Source organism: Zerene cesonia, chromosome 5 (genome assembly GCF_012273895.1).
Source record: "Zerene cesonia ecotype Mississippi chromosome 5, Zerene_cesonia_1.1, whole genome shotgun sequence".
NCBI classification, from domain to species: Eukaryota; Metazoa; Arthropoda; class Insecta; order Lepidoptera; family Pieridae; genus Zerene; species Zerene cesonia.
In genome coordinates this window covers 7,311,400-7,321,923 of record NC_052106.1, presented here as the reverse complement: position 1 = coordinate 7,321,923, position 10,524 = coordinate 7,311,400, and the positions used below count along the sequence as shown (strand labels likewise).

Here is a 10,524-nt window from a genome sequence, read left to right as displayed (position 1 = left end):
ACAGATTCGAAATTCAAATGTAATATTTTTTTATAATTAAGTGTAACAGTATTTATGGCCAGACTAAGTATAATAGGAAACATATGTATGTTATATATTATGTATGTATACGTATATGTATAAATTAATGCCTATGCTTATGAAATATGTTAAATGCTACACAAATAAAACTGTCTCACCTGTGGACAGTCTCCAATATAATGTCCTTTCTTGAAGCATAAGTGACACATGTATGCCGGGGGCGGGGGCCGAGGTGGTCTCCGCAGTGACAGGGCCGCCAACTGCTCTGCTAGTGAGCTGGCGTCGTCTGCTGGCGGCTGGGTCGTCCCGGGTGCCGCTGTGGGAAGCGGGCCCCATACTGAACCGGGTACCCACTGGAATTCGTTAATAAATAAATAAATTTATGCATAGACAACTAATTGGAAAGAACCCATTTTATGGAAAGTAAAGAAAACTGTATGTACTGTAATGAGGCAAGAAAAATGTGTTAAATTTAGGTAAATTTAAATAAAAAAAATCTATGTCTACGATAGCACAAAGATGAACGATTCGGATTGTTTTCGTGAACTTATAATTATTTTTTTTTGGTTTGTTTTTAACCCTTCTGGAGAGCGGGCTTCATATTTTAGAGTATATATATATGATTATATAGAATGCACGTTAATTGTCATTGACAGTCTATATCTAGTACAAAACTAAAGCTGAAGAAGACTGATGACAACGATCAAAATCAATGTATAAAAGTAACAATAAACTACGAGTATTACCAGAAAGTTCCACATAATTTTTTATATGTGTACAATTTACAATCTAATTAAATATAAATCATAGTTTTACAACGTACAATTTAAGTACCGAATTTTCTGTTTTAATTTTTACCGAATGTTTATCACGTCTGTCAAATAGTACTCGTATTAAAATTATTTTTACAACGACCTCATATCACCAAGATGCTCTAATTAATTTCACAGATCAACGCGGATACAAATATAACAGCTGTACGATGCTTTGGTCACACGCATGTGTTATTTGGATTAGACTAGCCAACGGTCTTTTCAGCTAAGAACGAATCATAGACAATAGGCAATTTATAAGAGCAGAAAAAAAACAATATGTACAAAATATAAGTGTATTTTGTACATATTGTTTTTTTTGTGATATAAAAATATTTTTTGTGGATCTGTGTGAAAACATTTACGATAAATAGTTTCATATTTAATGATTCAGAATATATGGTTTGAAGTGAGGTGAAAGAAAAAAAACAAAGATTATTTTGCCGCCTAAATAGAATTTGCGATCCGTTTTTAAATATGTGACGTTTACCGTTCGAAGTTTGAAGTATTTTGTAATTTCCGTTAGCTTCCCGTAAAAGACGTTTGATGTGTGATTAATCGATTTATTTCTGGTTTTTCCTTGAAAGATGGTGGCTGAGAATAATGGGTGATGTATCGACCCAATTTATTTCCATATGTAGGTGATCTTTCGAACATCCGTCTATTAAAGAACGATTTATCTTCTTATTACTAAAAAGTTCTAAATTTACGTCAAACTTTGTTTTATTCGATAATTACATGAGTTTAAATTAATATCCTGATTAGGATCGCAAGGATAAATGTTTTTCATGTACTTTTACATTTTATATATTTAACACATGTTTTGTTGTTTTGTTTTTTGAACTAAGTGTATCGTTTTCCTACATATTGCATCACTGCGTAATAACAAGGATCTTTAATATTATGTTCTTTTGACTTCAACTTCTACTTCTATGTGACAACCACACAAAGATTTATTTATCTACATCGTTTTAATGTACATTCGTATAGAGGTTAAATTATCGCCAATTGTATTATATTTTTTTTTATAAACATGATGTTGTCTTCCGTATACAGTAAATTGTCATAATTATAGAAATAATAGTTTTACCCGCAGTTTCTCTACCCAGATTCAGAAAAAAGTAACTTTAATTTATTCCAGGTCTGTCTGCACAACAAATTATATCTTTTATTAGTTTATCGTGAATGAATAACAAACATCTATAGATCAGTAATTTTCTTTTTTAATTTATATTACAAAATATAAGTAGAAGTTAGATAACTGCCCAGTATGTTTACCTTTTCAAACGTTAGATTTTGAGTTATTAACGATAAATAAGAAGTTTATAGATTGTTTAAAACTCTGCGTAAAGTTATGAATAATATATGGTACGAAAATTATTTCCGAGCATACACCTATTTTTAGGCAAAATAAAGTTAGTAGTGTTGGGTTTTTCGAAATATTCGCTCAGAATTTTACTATTTGATGAAACGGTTTAATTGTGATGTTGCCTTGTTTAAAGGTATCATCTGGTTATTGATTAATGTTTTTATAATTAATTTTACCTATTATAAATACCAATGATTATTCTTGTAAAACGATTGAGCAATGCTAAAACGTGGTAGAGGAAACTTTTCAAGTATCACCAACTTGATAAGTTAAAAGACCTATACGTTTTCTTACTACAAATTTAAGGACGCAACCATACCAAATACACCTCAAAATTATGTCCTTACAACCTTTTCATACTTTTGGGTATCTGTTCACGTCACTATTTGTACGAAAACCGGATAACTTTTCAGGAAATCAACATAACAACACATAATCTAAATACTACAAGCCTACGTCCTATCTATTTTTTAATATATATCCTTTAATTATTGTAAAACCAGCTGCGCCCCGTGGTTTCACCCGCATAGGAATATCGGGATAAAAAGTTGCCTATGTGTTATTCCAATTGTCCAGCTATCTATGCACCAAATTTAATTGCAATCGGCTATGTAGTTTTTGCGTGAAAGAGTAACAAACATACATGCATTCTCACAAACTTTCGCATTTATTAGATTAGTCGGATACGTCCAAAATTCTATGGTGCCAACACATTTTATGGAAAAATCGGCTTGTTTGTCCCCTGCGCCTCTGTGGTAATTTGTATAAGTATATCTTATATCTTTAAACGAGCAATTCTTGTAGAAAATGACTTAAACTTACTTTTTTAACAAATAGGAGGCGTTTGAGTATTCCCAAATTATTATGACTCTTCCTGACATCTATTGGCGAATAATAATACTATAAATGCGAAAGTTTGTGAGGATGGATGCATGTGTATGTGTGCGTCTGTTACTCTTTCACGCAAAAACTACTGAACCGATTGCAATGAAATTTGCTTCGTAGATAGCTGGACAACGGAAATAACACATAGGCACTTTTTGTACCGATATTCCTATGGGATACGGACTTACGCGGTTTCAACCGCGGGTCACAGCTAGTAAGTATTTAAACATGACCATTTATATATGGTGTTATATATCACAGGTGGCGGAGATCAAGAGCACGGGATGTTGACAGTGGTAACACGACGCCGTGCTGAATCGTGTCGTTGTTGAGTTGACTCGTTAGTGATCTCTACTAAGTTTAACACAGCCATATGCTCATTATCAAATCTATTTATTCTTTTAGTTTACTTTAGGAGTGCTGTTAATTTGTTAAAGATAAGTAGATGTTAGGTAGGTTCCATTTATTTCTTTTGAGACACTATTTTAATTTTTATAATTGTTTTGTCTTATTATCTTTTTCTTCTTCTTGTTATATTTTATTATCTTTTTTCTTTTTCTATATGTATTTTTTTCGTGTCCTAGTGGGATGTCGACCTTGCAGGTAGCCTGATAAGTCAGCGGCTATGAACATTTCAGAGATAGGGGACCTGTAATCGCGTTGTCTACTTTAAAGGGGTCAATGGTAAGGAAAGAATTGACCATGGGAATAAAGGATTAGGCTGGGAAGAAAGAGTAAAGGGATACGAACACCAAATCTGAAGGTACGTAATATAGTAGAGGTATAAATGAGCGGTCTCTGTGGAAGTGTCGAGTAAATACCTGCTGTAGCTAAATTTAACCCATCTACTTGTAACATGTGTTCTTACCACATGTCTATTACCTGACGGTGGAAGTACGGTGGTATTAGTGGAAGGTAATCGACCTTAGCCATCCAGGGACTGTCTTACATATTGTATAGAAATATACATCGCTTCTGGTGGTTTATTTGATCACTGTAATTCGATTACTTAAATGTTTTGTTACTATTAGTAAAACTTTTGTAAAATGTAATGAGGTTTAGATTAAATTGCAGTTCAATAATAAATTGCCCCAAAAAATAACGTGTACGTAAAATATCAACCATTTTGGTTGAGTTGTCCACACCTTGCCCTTGGTACATATATAAGATGCAGCTTTGTAATAGCAAAAGTCTTTTTGAAATCGGTCAGTAGTTTGTTTGAAAATATTACAAGCATACATACATGTTACTTCTTTATAATGTTATAGTTTAGATAGACTTTCACAACTATACACATAACAAACTATAAGAAGATTAGGATTTTTAAGAAAATATATACATAGCTAGTAGTGATTCTTAAATCGTAAATAGGGACATACATAAATGGCTTACGATAAACTACATTTAGTTTAATCACATTCATTTTATACTGTTAATACATATTACTTCGGTTTTAAACAGATTTTCAGGAATTGTGATGCAAAAGAACCCAGTATCAATCAAAGTTTAAAGTCAAAATGAGTTATTAAAAAATTAAGTAACATGTCAAACCGAAATCTCTTTAAACAATATGTAGTATTTTATATCACTTCTATAACGGATGTGAGTGGGAATGGGGTTAGAAGTAAGAGTACCTGGCCTAATTCAAACTCAAACTCAAAGTCACACATTTATTTATTCTATTAGACTTCTTATAGAAGCATGTGCAATGTAGAAGCAAGTGGCTGGACCGATTAAAAAAAAATATCTTCAGGTGGATTTGAAATGGTTTAAATTTACAATTCAAACGCGAGCGAAGCTGTGCTCAAAAGCTAGTTATATTACTTAAATTTATAATTAGTGTAGTTGAAGCAATTTAGAAATAAACTTGTATAAAAATATTCCAGAAATTTCTTGTTGTATTTCGAAAGAGTTCTATTTTTGCCTGATTACGGCGAAACCAAAGTAAACGAAACCAAAAATATGTAAGTAATATACAGGTTTGTGTGTCTGTTCCAGCGAAACTTTAATACTAAGCATGTACTGTAGAGCTTTAAAGAATTGTTAATTGTTTAAAAGTTGTCACATCACATTAAATTCAACACATGATGACCATAACATATTCTGTTAAATAGGTTTAGGATTCACTTGAGTATATTGCGAATGGATCGCTGTATCATTCAGAGCCTAATTATCAAATGTGTGTGACATAAAAAAGGATTCACAAATATTGGCCTTATCGTAAAAACCGAAGAAGGTTCACGATTCGACATTCTTTTTCTTTTGATCTGTTCTTAGAGTATACAGGCGTTTCGTTACTCTATAACTCTGTGGGTTTTCAAACAATTATTTGTGTGTTTGATGACCTCCTTACGCACTCCTTAAAAACGTTATATCTTAACTTAGGTTATTAATTCCTTTCGATTAATTATTATTATTGTCTGTGACATCACAAAATGGCGAAAAATCGTTCCTATTCTCGTTATAATCGCATGAGATAATCTTAAAAACTCCATACCACAATGCTACATGTATTAATTTACTGGGGTGCATTAAGGTTCTTAAACATAAACTACGTTGACAAATGGAGCAACTGGTAGATGTTTTCTTAACAGCCTTAGATATAAAACACCTGTCCCCATGTTATTACATATCAATTTAGAGTGTGTGCGTTTAGTTTTACAAAGCACGGTCTCATGCTCCTCTGTATTTAAAATATATTTATAATATTTAGATGCTGTTACATGCGGAGTCAGCAGTGTGTATTGAATTGGTCTTTCCGCTACGTTTGTATAAATGTAGTGTTTTTAACTCGCTTTTATTAGCTTCACCTGTATGTTTGTATGTAACAGTGGCGTAGCTAGGGGGACAAGGGCCCTGGTGCATAGGGAAAGAATCGGGCCCTCCTCCCCTCTTTCCGCCTTCCTCCCCTCTTTCAAAGCTGAGGTTAGAGGGCCCCCTGAGCTCCGGGGCCCTGGTGCACTGCACCACCTGGCCATATGATAGCTACGCCACTGGTATGTAATCGACTCATATTTCCTTCTCCTCGCCCTTCCCAGTCAATTTCTTTTTTCCAGTCATCAATCCTTAAAAGCGGGCAGCGCATTCTCAGAGGTTCAGCCTCTGCGAATGTTCATGGGCGGTGGTGATCGTTTACCATCAGGCGAACCACCAGCTCAGTTGCCCGCTGTGATATAATAAAACCTCCTTTAAACTTTGACACATTGAACACATTTGACGCATTAAATAGTTTATCTGTATGTTCGTTACCTGTTACCATGGTTACCTGGAAGTGATCACTTCTAAGTGATAAGGCCGCAGAACAAATGGTACACTTTCTTTTGCCACTATATTATAATTACAGTTTTTTTTTTCATTTTAGTCCTTGTACAATCTGGTTAAATATTTAAATAAACAAACGGAGAGACTTCATTTAAACTTTGTTCACTTATCAAGGATGGACAATAATTTCATGAGTTTATCTTATTATCCTGATTAGAATCTAGGATTATAAATGCGCTAATGCAGAGCTAAACATTTAATTTATAGTTTTATAGCATTGAAATGCTTTTATAAATGAGAAATTTTGAAAGAATAGAAAAAATTTGATCACGAGGCAGGATTCGAACCTGCGTTTCTTGCCTTCTTGCTACGGTTAGGCAAGAAACGCAGAGCTAAACAGTTTTATTTATATACACTTACCTACTGCTTATAAATTGCTCTATGACATATGTTGCTCTTACTGCCTACTAGTATATTATCTGTGCTCTTACAGTTTCATATTTTATATAATCACCAGTAAATTATTTTTCCTTTGTCTCTTTGCTTAGGTCTAATATTAGTATTAAATTGAATAATACACACTGAATTCAATTAAACTAATTATCGCCCCGTATTTGAATTTGAGTTCTAGTTATTTTTTTGCAATACGTAAACAAAAAAAAATATGATGTAGGCATTAAGTATCAAAGGAAATAATTTGCATTTAATACTTCATGACTTACTGACACCTTATTGGGTGTAATGTGTTTTATTGATTTATCCCACTTTCCTACTAATATTATAAATACGAAATTTTGTAAGGATAGTGTGTGTTTGTTGCTCTTTCACGCAAAAACTATTGAACTGATTGCAATGAAATTTGGTACGTAGACAGCTGGACAACTGGAATAACATATAGACAATTTTTAATCTCGAGATTTCTACGGGATGCGGACTTAGGCGGGTGAAACCGCGGGGCGCAGCTAGTTTATTTATACTTTAATTTGCTCCAAAGCTTCACAATGAACCTTAACCTAATTATAAATGACTAGCGGTCCACACCCGCTTCGCCCGTGGTTCAAATGAAGCCAATAGACATCCTGAATAAATGGGCTATCTAATACTGAAAAAATTTTTCAAATCGGATAAGCAGTTCCTGAGATTTTTGGTTTCAAACAAACAAACTCTTCAGCTTTATGATATAAGTATAGATAACAGGGAGATTTAATATATTTAATACATGATTAGCAAATTGAAACATATAAACATCTGTTCTTCTGTGTATATATATGCTAAAAGTGTGGCAAAGTTCATTCACCTCCCTCAGCAAATAATTAATATAATAATAAGAAACAATAAGTAATTTTCGTAAAAAGAGGGACAAACATTTTGCTTCATATATAGATAATTTTGAATCATGTTATATATAACATGCACATATATATAGATCATGGTAGAGAAATATAACGCTTATAAAACCGAGTCGTCAGATGTTCAAAAACAATTAATAAGTGTGTCCGCCATGACCTAATTGACTGTATTTAAATTGATCTGCTCGCCTGCGCCCGTTATTATAATTATAGATTTTCCGATATAAATATTATGATTTCGATATTGAGAGATAAGATATTTATGCCAAATGTCGTTATTACAGAAAATAATTGCAACAAAACACATGTACAATCGCATGTCGTTCCTCGGACGTTAAAAAAATTGAATTTTATTTTCGCTCAAAATATTAGTCATTTACGAAATATCCCAAATCTCATATCTGTATTATATGTCAAGATATTCCAAAGCTAAGTGTAACTAAGTTGTAAAATTGCATTCGGTTATATTGATTGATTCTTTTTCTACTATCCTAATAATGTGATGATGTGTGTGTGTTTGTTGCCCTTTCACGCAAAAACTGCTGAACCGATTGTAATGAAATTTGGTACGTAGACAGCTGGACAACTGGAATAACATATAGGCAACTTTTTATCCCGATATTCCTACGGAATACGGACTTACGCGGGTGAAACCGCGGGGCGCAGCTAGTCTTATATATAGATGTCAAACTTGATTTCGTATATTGGCCGTGTGGGGATAAATATTGAAAAGTTTTGGAACCACTGAATCCATGATTTTTATATGAATGCTGTGAGCGAGTTTGTAATTTATAGAAAACAATGTTCTAATGTTCCGCAACTATGATGTCTAAAAAAATATGTATGTGTTTGTTTTTTATCAAAACTATTACGTTTTTGAACCAAACAATATTGTTTCGTAATTTATATGAAAATCAGTAGTTCTAAACTTTAAGTAGATATGCCGTTTGAGAAAAACGTGACATGAATGTGTATTCAGTATATATTTCTTTACATTAAATTGTACTATTGAGTTTCTAATTGTGTTATATGAGTATATTTCATTTGTTTTTTTACTATTTTATGAACAAAAGTACAACTTGTTAGTTTCCTCTAAAGAAACTGTTAAAGTCGTTCTTGATACCTGATTGAATGTTAAAACTTTTTTTTTTTTTTTTTTTTTTTAATGTCACATTCGGCAATGGAGCTGGTGGGACGCCTGATGGTAAGCGCTACCACCGCCCATGAACATTTGGAGAGGCATAAGGTCCATTGCAGACCTTACGCCTCTACAAATGGATTGCCGACTTTTTGGGAAGGGATTAAGAAAGGATTGGCCATAGGAATAAAGGAAAGGACTGGGAAGGGTAAGGAAAAGGATATGGGCCTCCGGCTCCCCCACTCACCGAACGAAACACAGCAAAATGCTATTTCACGCCGGTCTTCTGTGGGGGTGTGGTTCTTCCCCGGTGCGAGCTGGCCCAATTCGTGCCGAAGCGTGCTCGACTACCACATAAAACTATGTTATGGCGAATCGAGTGATTCTAGAAGAAGTCTAATTAAATAAATAAACGTTTGCGTTGACCTTGATTACGTTAAGTGAGATTTGAAGCGAAGATGAAAACTCCTTTTTTGTTCGTGCTATAAAATAATTATTACCTAAATAAAAATTCAACAATATTGTAGCTTATATTCTTCATTATTAAAGTATTTATATGTTTCGATGATACTTTGCCTCTTGTTTGAAAGAAATCTCAGATTATGATAATACCTTCCTTAAAGTTGCGGACCCTATGAACTTGTGTGTGTTATTTTTGTGTCTAGGCATACGGTTGAATATTTTTTGTAACTATGTTTTGTAGTAGTCACACACTGAGAAACACATAATATATAAATAATTATTATACTAATATGTTTGTTATGGCACGTAATAGAAATTTTCCAAATTAAAGACCCAAATTTTTATTCGATTTCTGTGTTTTCTTTGCAGCCGATTATGGAAAAACATGCAAAAATATGAATTTCTTAATACAATAGATGCAAATTAATCGGATGTTTGAAGTGTATATAAATACAATACCTATATACCAACATTATTTCATGAAATCATATATTCTGATATTTAGAAATGCGCATAATGATAACAATGTAGCAACATACCTGATCGTTCTGATCATGAGTCAGATATAGCCAGCCGAGCAACGCCTGAGGGCAGCCCTCTGTCTTGCCGCACCATTGAGGCAAATCTCCGCCGAGGGCGGTTGGCGACATCGCCGCATCGGTGTCGCACTTATCGATAAACGTACAGCACTAATCACTCGAAATTCGAAAATTTGAATTCGAAAATGGAATGTTTTCACGTTCGGGCATGTGCGCGGTCGGCCGGGTGAGGATTATTTTTGGATCGTACGTTGTGCGGGATGCGCGCGCGCCGTCTGCACAGTGACTGTAGCCGCTCCTTGAGACGGGAGATGTAGGGATTAGGGACGTGTGGCCGCTATTTGCTTGTCGAGTTCGTTGATCGTTGTTATTTAATTGACACAGTTAGAAATGTGACGTCAGCAATCTCTTTTCAAAACAATTTCTTCCATGTGTTTGTTCTACAAATACGATTCATAAATAGTAATTCTCGTAACAATAAAAGTAGCGAAAATTCAATCTTAACTTCAAATCGCAGACGTTGGTAAAAATATAAGTAGAAATAGAGATTAATAAAAGTAATAATTTTTATTAATATAATTTACATATAAATTATATTGAATTCTAAATCTAAGTCTTAGCGTTGGTTTCCTAATACTACGATTTCAAGCACACAGAAACTTTTATTCATTGGCATATTTTGATATAT

The 10,524-nt window shown here is 33.7% G+C and overlaps 1 protein-coding gene across 1 annotated transcript in view; it reads right to left on the bottom strand.

Annotated features, from left to right (window-relative positions):
* Nucleotides 1-10,127, bottom strand: part of LOC119840001 (zinc finger CCHC domain-containing protein 24-like) — a 16,731-nt gene extending 6,604 nt beyond the window's left edge. Inside the window, exons 1-2 of the mRNA XM_038366485.1 lie at nucleotides 9,837-10,127; nucleotides 180-374 (exon numbers count right to left, since the gene is read on the bottom strand). Of these exons, the coding sequence (XP_038222413.1) occupies nucleotides 180-374; nucleotides 9,837-9,947 (306 nt within the window). The 5' untranslated portion in view covers nucleotides 9,948-10,127. The remainder of the gene's footprint in view (nucleotides 1-179; nucleotides 375-9,836) is intronic.
* Nucleotides 10,128-10,524: the final 397 nt, after the last annotated feature.